Source organism: Cherax quadricarinatus, chromosome 46, assembly GCF_038502225.1.
Source record: "Cherax quadricarinatus isolate ZL_2023a chromosome 46, ASM3850222v1, whole genome shotgun sequence".
In the NCBI taxonomy this organism is placed as follows: domain Eukaryota; kingdom Metazoa; phylum Arthropoda; class Malacostraca; order Decapoda; family Parastacidae; genus Cherax; species Cherax quadricarinatus.
In genome coordinates this window covers 8,002,126-8,017,695 of record NC_091337.1, presented here as the reverse complement: position 1 = coordinate 8,017,695, position 15,570 = coordinate 8,002,126, and the positions used below count along the sequence as shown (strand labels likewise).

The following is a 15,570-nucleotide window of genomic DNA, read 5'->3' as shown; positions in this document are numbered from 1 at the left end:
AACTGACAATGTCCCAAACCCCTCCTTTAGAGTGCAGGCATTGTACTTCCTATTTCCAGGAATCAAGTCCGGTTATATAAAATAACCGGTTTCCCTGAATCCCTTCACTAAATATTACCCTGCTCACACTCCAACAGATCGTCAGGTCCCAAATACCATTTGTCTCCATTCACTCCTATCTAACACACTCATGCACACTTGCTGGAAGTCCAAACCCCTCGCCCACAACACCTCCTTTACCCCCTCCCTCCAACCTTTTCAAGGACGACCCCTACCCCGCCTTCCTTCCCCTACAGATTTAAGTAAATGCAGTGCCAATGAAAACATATGCAGTATATGTATGTGGTTAAGAAAGCCTAGGGAACAAATGGACATTATAGTTAAAAACACAATAGGGAAATTAGTAGATGGGGAGTTGGAGGTATTGGGAAGATGGAAGAAATGTTTTGAGGAACTGTTAAATGTTGATGAAGATAGGGAAGCTGTGATTTCATGCATTGGGCAGGGAAGTATAACATCTTGTAGGAGTGAGGAAGAGCCAGATGTGAAGTGAGTGAGGCAGTGGGTAGAATGGACGTAAAACAGCTGGGGTTGATGGGGAGTGTGAAGGCTTACTCAGCCCTGTAACAACTTCAGACAGTATTGCCAAGGCTGGCTCCTCCTCAGGAAAATTAATGAATAGAAAAAGAAATAATAATTCACAAAGATAAACACTTTATTATTTATTAATGCAAAGATAAAACAGTGAAACATGAAGGTGTATCCTATTTGAAAGAAAAATGAAAAATGAAATGAAAAAATGACATTTGAATTCAACGCTAATATGTACAATTATACTTGGGTGTCTGGTGGAGGCTGACACCGTCTTGTAGAAATTGTAGCCATTACTGATGATGTGGGGGGGGGGTCACAGGTGTTGGTGACAACCCAACGGCTAGTTCTTCACAGAGTCTATAGCCTTGAATTGTCAGTCCAGATGACAGGAAAGCAGGTTCTTTACCACTACAAAGATGAGGGGCTATTGTCTGCTGTCGCCTACAGTTAATCAGGTAGGTAGATCCAACAAGTGACGTCTCCAGACTTTTGCAAAAGTCCTTCTCCTTCAACACTTCTCGTTGGTTGGCAGGTGACCTGATCTGTCATTCCAAGCTGGAAAGAGAGACAGGTTACCCACTGCTTAAGAAATCACTCTCCATGATAAGTACAATACCTAAAAGACATGGTGATTATCAAAACATCTAACATGGAGATCAAGGCTGAAAGGATTAAGTTTATTATTGGTCAAAAGTGAAGCTTTCAACCAATAAGTCCACTAGAATAGGAGCAGGCTTTTACTTACAGTTGTGCTGGGAGCTGTGAGTCAAGTGATTACTGTTTGGCCGGAGCCCCACACGTCACCTTACGGGGTGGGGAGAAAGGGGGGGGGGAGGGGATAGCAGGAGCTAGACTGACCCTACCTTAACAAGCAGCCGGCAATCTAACTATTGTCACCATATACTTGCTTGCTACTCCTATCTGTTGAACTTTTCCCTCACACTCCCCCATTCCAAGACTTATAGTCAAGGAGTATAAGAAGAATAGGCGAGGAAAAAGTTCTAAAATGTGGAAGTCGCGTAAGGCAACAAATCTTCTACTGACTGTCACAACTTAACCAGTCAGAGAAATAATTGGATGAACCATTGATATACACAATATGGAACTTAAAAGCTTGGAGTCCACCTCAAGAGGCGACTGTTGGTTCCCTTAAAAGTTTCTAGGTATATCAAAGGTTTGTGATCTGTCTAAAATGAATTCTTTTCCCAGTAAATAAAATTTAAGTTTGGAGATACCCCACGCAAGGGCCAAACATTCCTTTTCTATGGTGGAGTATCTCGTTTCTGCAGGAGGGAAGTTTTAGATTTAATAAATATACAGGAACAAGGAGTGTGTATTTTGTGCAGCAAGCACCTGACACCTATTGCAAGAACTATACTTCTTTGTAACCTGAGAGTACATGCTTGGCCAAAAATAAGTGTGCTTGAGTTTATGCCATGTCTTACGATGGGCCAAGTGTTTGGTCACTGGCAAATCATGAGCCATTTGAAGAACAGTCTCTCGACATGGTTTAGGAACAACAAGGAGGGAATAATCTATCGCTGAAGAATGAGATTTAAATACAGATTTATATAAGATACCATTAATATATTCGAACTTATGAGATACGTATCTCCCATGGATAACTTTCTTGTTAAAAGCTTGATTATGACAATCCCGAAGTTAAGGGCAATCGCGCTGTAAATTGACAAAGTCATCCTTGAACATAAAATCCGGAGAAATAAAAGGACTTACAGTGGGAGGAGAGGAGGTAGGAGAAGCCGGGGTTATGATCTGAGCCCTAGTCAAGACATTGAGAGTGCAGGAGGCAATACCCTTACTTTCACCTGACGAGTGGACAGGTGATCCTGCTACCTCACTATCAAGAGCAGTATCAACTGTTTCTACCCCCAAATGAACAGTACGAGACAATGTAGCTTCCGGTGCGGAATTGTTAAGGGGCTTATTTAACTTGCAAGGAAGAGGAGCTGGAAAACTTAGATCCATGGGTGGTGATGAAAGATCCGCCTCCGAAGGAAGAATGGCACCTTTAATGTTACCCACTATTATAGAACAAGTAATTGGGGCTAGTACCGCATTAGTCCAACCGGTGAACCATTTAGTTTTCAAGTAACAACGTATTGTTGGGAAAGTATTTTCACGATCTAAGTAGTCTGAAAGAATAGAGGACACACGAGAGGTTTTAAAGTAAGGGAACAGTTTGTCCGAAATTATGATGCACGTACATCCAGTGTCACGTAATATGTCTGAGACTTTTATACCATTAACTGCTCCTGAACAGAAGGGTGCTTGGTCATTACCGTCAACAAAACATCTACCAACTTTCTCTATTTTCTTGGAAGGACAATCAGGACGTTTATGTCCCTTAACACCACATAAATGACAAACAGGAATAAAAGAAGTTAGTTTGTTTTCCACTAGAGGCTTTGATTTCTTAAGATCTGGTGAACCCTTGCCCTTAGGGTTCAATCCCTTTAGGTCTTTATAGGAATTGTGAGCCTCAGCATACAAGTCAGTGGCCTCAGCAACTTCATCAGCTTTAATCAGGTTACATTCTCTAATGAATGTTCATATCTGGTGAGGAAGAGCTGTCAGGAACTGGTCAGCAACCATGAAGTCTCGAAGAGATTCATAACTGTGATCATTTCCTGAGCTCTCTATCCTGAGCTCTCTATTCCTGAACTGAAAGTTTTGGCAATGCTGTAAGGTGGCATACCTGATATCTTTCCTATAAGAATTTGTGGTTTTTTGATATGCTTTAAGGATTGCCTTCTTCAGTAGGTTATAATTACATATGATATCCTGTGACAAAGTTGCATAGATATTCAAAGCTGTACCAGAAAATAACATACCTAACCTGGTAGTCCAGGTGTCAGCTGGCCATTCACAGAGGGTAGCGGTATTTTTAAACCTGATAATGTATGAAGTAATGTCTTCACCCTCTGTGAAGGGAGGTAAATTAGGTGTTGGAATATGTGCACTAGCTGCATGATGTTCAATTACTCCTTCCGCTAATTGTTGTTGTGTAAAAGTTAACTTTTTATTCTCTAATTCAAGGCGAGATTTTTCGAGCTCACCATCTTTTTCTCTCTCTCTTAACTCATGTCCTCTAGCTCTTTCCTCACATTCTCTAGCTCTTTCCTCACGGTCTTTAGCTCTTTCCTCAACTTCTCTATCCTTTGCTCTTTCCTCAAGTTCTCTTAATTTAACTTGTTCCTCACGTACTTTAGCTCTCTCCTCACGATCAAGTCTATCACGCTCCTTTTTCTCCTCTCTTTCTCTTTCTTGATTTTCTCTTTCAATTCAATCTCTCTCTTTTTTATCCTCTCTTTCTCTTTCTAACTGCCTTTCTTGGTTCTCTCTTTCAATTCGATCTCTCTCCTTTTGATCCTCTCTTTCTCTTTCTAACTGTCTTTCTCCTCTCTCAATTCTTTCCTTCTCTATTCTTTCCTGGATCTTAGCACTAATGAAAGCTTCTAAATTTTTCCCCGTTATTCCTAACTTACTCCCAGCGCTCATCCAAAACTGGTATTCCTCCATACTTGCACGAATAACTTAAACTACCAGGGGAAAATGAAACGGATATATCAAAGAAAATGGAGGATTCAATTCCTGCTCTGCTCAAACTGTAAATAAATCGGAGGGTTCGATCCCTGCTTCGATTAAACAGTATGTGTGAATGAAAACGGAGAGTTCTATGTCAGCTCCGAGCAAACAGTAAGTAGAATGGGGTCCCTTGACCATCCAATCTTCTCACCAACAAATCAAGAGTGTCCTATGACAGTTCCCTTGATATAATAAAGAGCTCAATGAAACAACTTGTCACTGGAAAATCTCGGGTCCCTAGAGTCTATTCCTCCGAATTGTTTCAAGCTCAAGAATAAAGGTGACAGAATTAACTAGTATATCCTGCCTTGACTTGACTTACAATAAATTGAGACTATAACAATCACCAAATCTTTTAAATACCTGTACTGTAGTCCTACCATAGAGAATGATTACTCAGGGCTGGTGGTAACTGTCTGTGGTATGTGGCGTTGAAGTTCCAATGGTAGATTCAAGATGGAGTTGAATCTTGATTCAGTCGAGTTGATCCTGGCAAGGTCGCCACTTGTGAAGGCTTACTCAGCCCTGTAATAACTTCAGACAGTATTACCAAGGCTGGCTCCTCCTCAGGAAAATTAATGAATAGAAAAAGAAATAATAATTCACAAAGCTAAACACTTATTATTTATTAATGCAAAGATAAAACAGTGAAACATGAAGGTGTATCCTATTTGAAAGAAAAATGAAAAATGAAATGTAAAAATGACATTTAAATTCAACGCTAATATGTACAATTATACTGGGGTGTCTGGTGGAGGTTGACACCGTCTTGTAGAAATTGTAGCCATTACTGATGATGTTGGGGGGGGGGGGGGGTTCACAGGTGTTGGTGACAACCCAACGGCTAGTTCTTCACAGAGTCTATAGCCTTGAATAGTCAGTCCAGATGACAGGAACGCAGGTTCTTTACCACTACAAAGATGAGGGGTTATTGTCTGCTGTCGCCTACAGTTAATCAGGTAGGTAGATCCAACAAGTGACGTCTCCGGACTTTTGCAAAAGTCCTTCTCCTTCAACACTTCTCATTGGTTGGCAGGTGACCTGATCTGTCATTCCACGCTGGAAAGAGAGACAGGTTACCCACTGCTTAAGAAATCACTCTCCATGATAAGTACAATACCTAAAAGACGTGGTGATTATCAAAACATCTAACATGGAGATCAAGGCTGAAAGGACTAAGTTTATTATTGGTCAAAAGTGAAGCTTTCAACCAATAAGTCCACTAGAATAGGAGCAGGCTTTTACTTACAGTTGTGCTGGGAGCTGTGAGTCAAGTGATTACTGTTTGGCCGGAGCCCCACACGTCACCTTACGGGGTGGGGAGAAAGGGGGGGAGGGGATAGCGGGAGCTAGACTGACCCTACCTTAACAAGCAGCCGGCAATCAAACTATCGTCACCATATACAGTGGACCCCCGGTTAACGATATTTTTTCATTCCAGAAGTATGTTCAGGTGCCAGTACTGACCGAATATGTTCCCATAAGGAATATTGTGAAGTAGATTAGTCCATTTCAGACCCCCAAACATACACGTACAAACGCGCTTACATAAATACACTTACATAATTGGTCGCATTGGGAGGTGATCGTTAAGCGGGGTTCCACTGCACTTGCTTGCTACTCCTATCTGTTGAACTTTTCCCTCACAGAGAGATAGTTTAGGAATGGTTAGTGTTTTTATTTAACAAATGAATGGAAGAGGGGAAGGTATCTAGTGATTGGCAGAGAGTATGTATAGTTCTTTTGTATAAAGGCAAAGGGAACAAAAGAGAGTGTAAAAATTATAGGGGAAATAAGCCTATTGAGTATACCTGGTAAAGTGTAAGACAGAGAGCAGGATTGCAGATGAACAAGGAAGCTTTAGGAAGGGTAGAGGATGTGTAGACCAAGTATTAACAGTGAAGCAAATAGGTGAATAGTATTTAGATAAGGGTAAGGAGGTTTTCGTTGGATTTATGGATTTGGAAAAGGCATTTGATAGGGTGGACAGGGGAGCAATATGGTAGATGTTACAAATGTATGGAATAAGTGGTAGGTTAAGTAAGTTTATTCAAGTACAGGCACACATAAATACAGTTACATAAATTATCATATATAACAGCATATGTGTAGATTAGGATAACGCCAAAAAAAGTGACTTATTTCCATTAAGATCCTTGGAAAGCAGTTAAGAACTTTTATGAGGATAGTGAGGATCAGGTTAGAGTATGTAGGAGAGAGGGAGATTATTTCCCAATAAAAGTAGGCCTCAGACAGGGATGAATGATGTCACCATGGTTGTTCAATATACGTATTTATAGATGGGATTGTATGAGAAGTGAATGCTCAGGTGTTGGCAAAAGGTGTGGGATTAAAAGAGAGAGAATCTACCATAAAGAGGGAGTTGTCACTGTTGCCTTTTGCTGATGACACTGTGCTCTTGGGAGATTCTGAAGAGAAGTTGTAGAGGTTGGTGAGCGAGTTCAGAAGGGTATATAAAAGATGGAAATTAAAAGGGAACATAGGAAAGAGCAAGGTGAGGAGGATAATAAAAAATTTAGATAGTGAAAGACTGGATATCAGATTGGAGGGAGGGAGTATGGAGGAAGTGAACGTATTCAGGTATTTGAGAGTGGACTTGTCAGCAGATAGGTCCATGAAAGATGAGGTGAATCATAAAATTGATGAGGGGGAAAAAGGTGAGTGGAGCACTGAGGAGTCTGTGTAGACAAAGAATGTTATCCATGGAAGCAAAGAGGGGAATGTATGAGAGTATAGTGGTACCAACACTCTTATATGGGTGTGAAGCATGGGTGATAAATGTTGCAACAAGAATTAGGCTGGAGCCAGCTCCACTGTCGTGTCTTAGGGCAATGTGTGGTATGAATATAATGCACAGAATATGTAACTTGGAGATAAGGAGGTGTGGGGTTTCTAAATGTATTATCCAGAGGGCAGAGGAGGGGCTGTTGAGGTGGTTTGGACATTTAGAGAGATGAAACAAAATAGAATGACTTGGAGGGCATATAAATCTGTAGTAGAAGGAGGGTGGGGTAGGGGTCAGCCTAGGAAAGGTTAGAGGGAAGGGGTAAAGGTTGTGTGAGACTTCCAGCATGTATGCATGAGTGTGTTAGACAGGAGTGGATGGAGATGAATGGTTTTTATGACTTGACATGCTGTTGGAGTGTGAACAAAGTAACATTTATGAAGGGATTCAGGGAAACTGGTTAGTAGGACTTGAGTCCTGGAGGTGGGAAGTATAGTGCTTATGCTCTGAAGGAGGGGTGTTGATATGTTGCAGTTTTTTAACTGTAGTGTAAGTATGCCTCTGGCAAGACAGTGATGGAGTGATTGATAATGAAAGCATTTCTTCTTTTTCAGGTCACCCTGCCTTGGTGGGAAATGGCCAGTGTGTTAAAAAAATAATAAAAAAATATGGAAATACATAAAAATATACTGCATTATGATAATATATATTAAAAGAAACAGATGCATGTATACTCATATAACAAAATCCATGGGACTGGAATGCATTAAAGTGGCTATCTCAGGAATTAAAGGCATGGCCTAGAGGGGGCACTATTTCCAAAGAAACAAAGGCAAATACAATTCACTGAGTACACACACACACACACACACACACACACACACACATAACTAAAGTAAGGTGACATAATAAATGGAAATTGATAATTCTAATGACTGAAACAAATAAAGGAAGAAATTTCTTAAGTGTAACAAAGGGTGGAATACACTAAGGAAGCAGGTATAATGCCAGCAACTACATACATGGATTCTACAGCAAAAGTGATGAAACATTCAGGGTTATTGTACCAGTTGATAACTGAATAAAAGGGAGTATCTGATACAAATACAACATTATATTCATGGAGGGGGGGGATAGTAGGGCTAAAACTATAGGACCAACTGGACCTGTGCTCCAGTTCAGGGAATTGGAGCACCAGTCCACTTTCTTAGATCAAAAACCTCTCACCAGCATCAAGAAATTTTCCCTGTTGGGTTGACACAAGTAAGCAAAATATTTTATGAGCTAAGACTGAAAGAAATATGTCCTATTAGATGACAGGAGGAAGTGAGATTATGATAATCACAAAGAATTATAAGGGATAAGAAGGAATAGATAAAAAAGACTTGTTAACACCATCAACAGGTATAACAAGAGTCCATAATTGGAAACTCAGAAAGAGAGGCTGAAAACATACCAGAAAATTCTTCACAAACAGGGGTAGAACAAAGGAATCAGTTACAAGTTAGTAGAAATTAAATAAAAATGCAAGATCAAAACTGAAAATGGGACTTCAAGAGCATAACTCTGCAAAGAGGTACTAATAACAACCAAATCATGGTTAGAAAGAAACAGATAGATTTTAAAACACAAATTAGCCTGAACACCCCATTTGCACAAGAGCTGATTTTGGCTCATCAATTTTTGCTGTGGAGGTAAAGGTTTTAAACATAATGCAGGATTTTTTATACAGATGGGCCCCACTTTACAGCACTCCACTTTATGGCATTACACTAATACAGCAGTTTTCAATTACAGTGGATCCCCGGTTATCATAATTAATCCGCTCCTGAGAGAATGACCAAACCTGAATCTGATGATTTCCAAATTAATTTTCCCCATAAGAAATAATGGAAATCCAATTAATCTGTTCCAGACACTCAAAAGTGTTAAAAAATATTTTTTTTTGCGTGAAATATACATTTATCTACACAGAAAACAATGAGACATGCAGAATAAAACAATAATAAAATGACACTTACCTTTATTGAAGACTTGTTGATGTACGGAAGACGGGAGAAGGGGAGAGGATGGAGGAGTTACTATTGTTTGGAAGGGGAGTCCCCTTCTATAAAGACTTCAGGTACCAAGTCCTTTTCTGGGGTTACTTCCTTTTTTTTTTTAATGCCACTAGGCATATGTTAGGAATTGTGGCTGTGGCAGGAGAGTGTTGGGAAACAGGACAAGATAGTCCTTCAATATGGCACTAATATCAACTCTACGACTTATTTATCTAGCACAATTCATCTAATATGACATAAACAATATTAATAACAGAAACATGATATATACTCTAGAATGAATAAAATATGCCATAAGTCTCTCTCTCTAACTGATGAGTGTTGCTGTGTTGTTTGTTGTTGGGTGTATAAGGGCCACTGAAAGATAAGCCTTACAGAGTGGTGGTGATGGCGGCAGCAGAGACAGTGGTGTTGTCAGTCACCCTATATAATTCCAACAACATTGGAGGAGTCAGTTTCGTGCTGTCCTTTTTCTATCTATTAATCACTTAACTTGCTACACTGTTAATGCTACACTTTATCGCTGGCTGGCACTATAGCCTTTATTGACTCCTGCTGCTTTAGTATCGTACATATCACAGAATCACTGAAGAAGGCACATTCTCCCCTCTCTCTCAGCTCTTTACCAAAGGGCTGGCTAGCACTAGGAACTTCCTTGGGGCCCATGGTGGCTTATTTAGCAGTTGCAAACATTAAAAAGAATGGAATAATATGAAATGTATCGTATGAATGAGTAGGATTGTGCTCACTGGCTGATAAACAATGGCACACTGAGTGTCGGGCCGCTGTTGCCGTTTGGGAAGAATGACTATTACCAAGCTCAATGACGATCACCAAGCCAATATTTAAACGAAAAAACATTACTATTTCTGAATATTACGAAATCTGATGACTATGAAATCCAGGGGTCCACTGTATACCCATTCTTCATTTATTCAGACTTCCTACAATAAATATATTCACCATTCACTATAAGCTAGGGATGAAAATATTTTAAAGTAATGTGTGTACTGTATATGCATTTTTTAGGCCTGACTCTATTGCTCACTTAATATATGATAGTGTAAATGTGTTATCAGGCTTTTTATACATTTGAAAGTGAAAAATGCTTTGTTTTACTTTACAGCAATTTTTGCTTCACAGAACCTAACCTGCTGTATAAGTGGGATCCTCCTGTACTGTGTACCTTCACCACACAAACCCATTCTCTCATATTTAGGCCAAAATTTGCTGCTCAAAGTTTATCTGATTAAGCTGAGCTCATAACACAGAACTATGTAAGGGACCTCAGCATCACTAACATAGTTCTACATGATGGCCACTGAAAGAGTTAAATGTTTACACTAGAGAAATTCTCCTGTGACTTGCTCATCATAACAGATGCAGCATCAATATAGGATTCATCTCTTACTACTAGTCTATCATCTTATTTTCCTTTATCATTTCTTTTCAACAGCTGAAACAAGTAATATCAAGAACAAAATAAAATCTGGAAAAATGCAATGCAAAGTGCTTTTACTTACATCCTCTAGATTATTTCCTTCACAGCTTAGAATTACTTCTTCATAAATTACAGGTGGGATTGTTGTTGTTGTTGTTGTTGTTGTTGTTGTGGTTGTTGTTGTTGGTGGTGGTGGTGGTGATGATGATGTCGTTGAAGGTGTTGTTGTTGTCGTTGATGTTGTCGTTGATGATGTTGCTGTTATTGTTGAGGTTGCTTCTGTTGTCGTTGATGTTACTACTGGTTCCAGGATGGGTATTTCTTCAATTTCATCAATGTATTCCCACTCTCCTTTCACAATTTCTGTAGATATTTCAACCTCTGCCATTTTTGTAGTGAATTCATCTTTTTTTGTAATTCCTATAACTTCTTCATCTTCCTTTGAAGTTTCTGTAGTTACTTCTTCCATATATGCTTCTGTGGCTTCTTCAGAAGTTTCTGATGTGCTAAAAAAAAAAAAATGTGGATTACTTAAAAACATAAATTTGCATTTTGTGACATCATAACCACAATAAAAAACAGATATTGATAAAATAATTCATAAACAGATACTGATATAAATAAATAAAACTGTGTAAACCACAGTTTTAATTAATTATTTTATATAGTGATACAGAAGTATTTTTATGCTTATGTTGATCTGAAGAGCTGCATATATTGAAAGTAATGTACTGGACAACTAATTTATTGAAGTAAAAGGACACAAGTGCAACTAATGTGACATTTTATTGTGGCAACGTTTCGCTCTCCAGGAGCTTTATCAAGCCATTACAAACAATACATGGACACAGAGGGTATATAAAGGCTCAGAGTGAGGTGCAATACTAGTGAGGTACCATTTCGATGTTCACTAGTGGTAGTAGTAGTAGTAGTAGTGGTAGTAGTAGTGACAAAAGTAATACAATATGGTAGAGCAATTAATTCGTACATGAGTAAAAGGATATAAAAGCTATTACTTGGGTAACATAAAAATAGGTTGGACAAATATAGACTGGAAAGAGGCAGCTTGTTTCAGTGTTCACTCTCTGTAATGTGCTTGTGTAGTATAACAGGAGAGACTATGTGATGGCAGGGTTTACTGTTTTCAGGAGGATTCTTGCTAAGACTTCGGAGATGGTGAAGCTGCCGTCGTTTTGTTTAATTGTATTCGAAACAGCGATCAGTGCTGATTCGAGGCACTTGTGTCTGCGGAAATTAGTTTCTTTGATCACTAATTGGGCGTCTCTGAATTTCATGAGATGATTGGTGGAATTTCGGTGTTGTACACAGGCGTTGTTCAAGTTATCGTTCCTACATGAGTAAATGTGTTCATTGAGGCGGGTGTCGAGGTTTCTTGCTGTTTCACCTACATAAATCTTGTCGCAGCCTCCACATGGTATAGTGTAAACTCCTGCATTGACTGGTTCGTGGTGCTTGGATTTTGTCCTGGTTAGATCCTTTATTGAAGTGCTAGAAGCGATGGCGACTCTGGTGTTAGCTTGTGAAAGTACTTTTGAGACATTCAGTGCAACCTGGCTGTTGGGAAGAATTATAACTTTGTTGGGAGTGGTGTTGATGCGTGGAGAATTAAGGATCTGAAGAGCTCTTTTCTTGCAGTCTTTGATGAAAAAAGAGGGAAAATGTAACTCAGTGAATGTTTGGCGAATGTATGTACATTCCTCGTCAAGAAACTCAGGACTACAAATTCGGTATGCTCTTAGAAAAAACCCGATGATGATGCCTCTTTTGGTCTTGGTATCTTGACTGGAATAATAGTGTGTGAGATCATTTTTATTGGTGGGTTTCCGATAAACTTGAAATCTTAGGGTGTTGTCTACTTTGTGAACGAGGACGTCAAGGAAAGGTAGCTTGTCATTGGACTCTTCTTCTAGTGTAAACTGGATCGCCGGTTCAACTGCGTTGAGCCTTGCCTGAAGATCCCGTACATCAAAACGTTTGGGAGTTATTACGAGGACGTCATCCACGTAATGTAACCAAGCGACGCTTGAAGGGATGATGTTGGCGAAGTGTTCGGACTCTAGGTGTTCCATGTATAAGTTGGCTAGGATGGCACTGATGGGGGACCCCTTTCCCATGCCGTAGGTTTGTTTGTAGAGCTTGTTATGGAAAGAAGGACAGTTGAAATTAACACAGAGTTCAATCAAGTCAACAAAATCTATGGGAGGTAGAGGAAGATTAAGGTCCTGATTGACTTTACGTCGTAGAACCTCGATGGCTTTTTTGGTAGGTACTTTTGTGAAGAGGGAAGTCACATCCAAACTGCTTAGTTTCTTGTTACGGATGGAGAGGTTACAGATGCGGTTGAGAAGGTCGCCTGAGTGTTTAAGATGAGCGGGGCTGATGGTCCCCAGAAGGCAGGAAAGATGTTTGGCAAGAACTCCGGCTAGTTTGTGTGGAGCACTGCCTATTCCTGACGTGATTGGTCTGAGAGGAATATTGTGTTTATGGGTCTTGGGTAAACCATACATGTGTGCTGGTTTAGGGTTGCTTGGTAACAAGTACAGAAGTTTCTTCCCTTCTCTAGTGCGTTTGAGTATTTGTCTGGTTTTGTATAGAAAATCTTTGGTGAGCATCTCCCACTGTTGAGTGCTGATGGGTTCATATGTAGATTGATCATTCAAAAGGTCCATCATTTTAGTGTTGTAGTCACTGGTGTTGAGTATGATGACTCCACCTCCTTTGTCGGCGGTGGTGACGATAATGTTGGGGTCGTTGGCGAGGTTCTTAAGGGCAGTGATGTATCGTCTAGGAAGATTAGAAGAAGAAGGTTCACATAAAGCTGCAGTGAGAAGGCCCTGTATATAACCCATTTCCTGGAGAGCGAAACGTTGCCACAATAAAATGTCACATTAGTTGCACTTGTGTCCTTTTACTTTACATATTGTCGGTAATTCTACCAACTTTATTACAACTAATTTATTATGATCAGGTGAGAGTGAAGTAGATGAGAACAAGTGAATGCATGAAGAAGTTTAGATCTTTGAAGATTTCCAAAGAAGTGAAAATGAGTGCACTATGCTTAACCTGGTGTAATTGTATCCAATCTGGAATGTTTACTAAGATATAGGATCATGAAATTTGAACGTGTTTGACTAGCATGTGAACTGCCAGCAGCCAGAATAAAGTAACATGCATAATGAAAAAATAGTGACAAGAATGGAGACTAATATGCAATGAATAATTGATGAAATCTGAAACTTTCTGAACATTTCAACATATTATTTCAGATTTTTTTTTCAACAAGTCAGCCATCTCCCACCGAGGCAGGGTGACCCAAAAAGAAAGAAAATCCCCAAAAAGAATATATTTTCATCACCATTCAACACTTTCACCTGACTCATACATAATCACTGTTTTTGCAGAGGTGCCCAGATACAACAGTTTAGATGCATATACAAAGATAAAAATCTCTCAGATATAACATATCCCTCCAAACTGCCAATATCCCAAAAGCCTCCTTTAAAGTACAGGCATTGTACTTCCCATTTCCAGTACTCAAGTCCGGCTATATAGAAATAACCAGTTTCCCTGAATCCCTTCACTAAATATTACCCTGCTCACACTCCAACAGCTTGTCAGGTCCCAAAAAACATTCATCTCCATTCACTCCCATCTAACACACTCACTCATACTTGCTGTAAGTCCAAGCCCCTCGCCCAAAAAACCTTCTTTACCCCCTCTCTCCAACCTATCCAAGGACGACCCCTACCCCACCTTCCTTTTCCTACAGATTTATACGCTCTCCATGTCATTCTACCTCGATCCATTCTCTCTAAATGACCAAACCACATCAACAACCCCTCTTCAACCCTCTGACTAATACTTTTATTAACTCCACACCTCCTAATTTCCACACTCTGATTTTTCTGCATAATATTTACACCACGCATTGCCCTTAGGCAGAACATCTCCACTGCCTCCCAAGCTTCACACCCATATAAAAGTGTTGGTACCACTATACTTTCATACATTCCCTTCTTTGCCTCCATAGATAACATTGTTTTTGTCTCCACAGATACCTTAATGCACCACTCACCTGGTGGCTAAAGCTCCCGCTTCACACACAGAGGGCCCAGGTTCGATTCCCGGCAGGTGGAAACATTTCGACACGTTTCCTTACACTTGTTGTCCTGTTCACCTAGCAGCAAATAGGTACCTGGGTGTTAGTCGACTGGTGTGGGTCGCATCCTGGGGGACAAGATTAAGGACCCCAATGGAAATAAGTTAGACAGTCCTCGATGACGCACTGACTTTCTTGGGTTATCCTGGGTGGCTAATCCTCCGGGGTTAAAAATCCGAATGAAATCTTATCTTATCTTATCTTATCTTATGGTTAACCTTATCCTTCATAAACCCATCCACTGACACGTCAACTCCCAAATATCTGAAAACATCCACGTCTTCCATACTCCCTTTCTCCAAAGTGATATCAATTTTTTCTTTTATTTATTTATTTATTTATTTATTTATTTATTTATTTATTTATTTATGTCTTTGCAAATAGTACATTGAGATTTTGTATTTACAATAATGGGTTGCAATTCAAAGAGAGCCTCTATTATGCCTAGGCATTATGGGCCGACTTAACATTATTGGCTTACAGACTACTTAACACAAAGAATTATATCATAGTTGTACAGTAGAATAGTGGTAGGTAAGACACATAGGCAACAGTTAGGCAACTTTATTCCGAAACGTTTCGCCTACACAGTAGGCTTCTTCAGTCGAATACAGAAAGTAGGCAGGAACAGTAGAGATGTGAAGGCGATGTAATCAGTCCATCACCCTTGAAGTCATAGAATTTTGAGGTTGTCAGACCCTCAGCCTGGAGAAGTTCAGTTCCATAGTCAGGAACTATCTAAAGATCAAGCGACAGTGCGGAGACTTAAATACTGTCGGAAGGAGAGGTGCAGAGTAGTAGTAGTAGTAGTAGTAGTAGTGAGAATGTAGCCACTGAGAGGTCAGGTCCCTCTCAGATCCAACAGTTCTCACTTGAAAGGGTTGTCCAAGGTGTTTTCTGTACCAAGAGGCCATGTATTGCAGTGTCTGACAAGATGAACATC

At 39.8% G+C, this 15,570-nt stretch overlaps 1 protein-coding gene across 6 annotated transcripts in view; it reads right to left on the bottom strand.

The window, feature by feature from the left end:
• Positions 1-15,570, bottom strand: part of LOC128696740 (uncharacterized) — a 294,106-nt gene that overhangs the window by 45,818 nt on the left and 232,718 nt on the right. For all 6 annotated transcript variants that reach the window (XR_011393202.1, XM_070094479.1, XM_070094481.1 and 3 more), the window contains one exon: positions 10,530-10,953. Coding sequence is in view for 5 of the 6 variants with exons in the window: in XM_070094479.1 (XP_069950580.1) it covers positions 10,530-10,953 (424 nt within the window). In the remaining variant the exon portion in view is untranslated. The remainder of the gene's footprint in view (positions 1-10,529; positions 10,954-15,570) is intronic.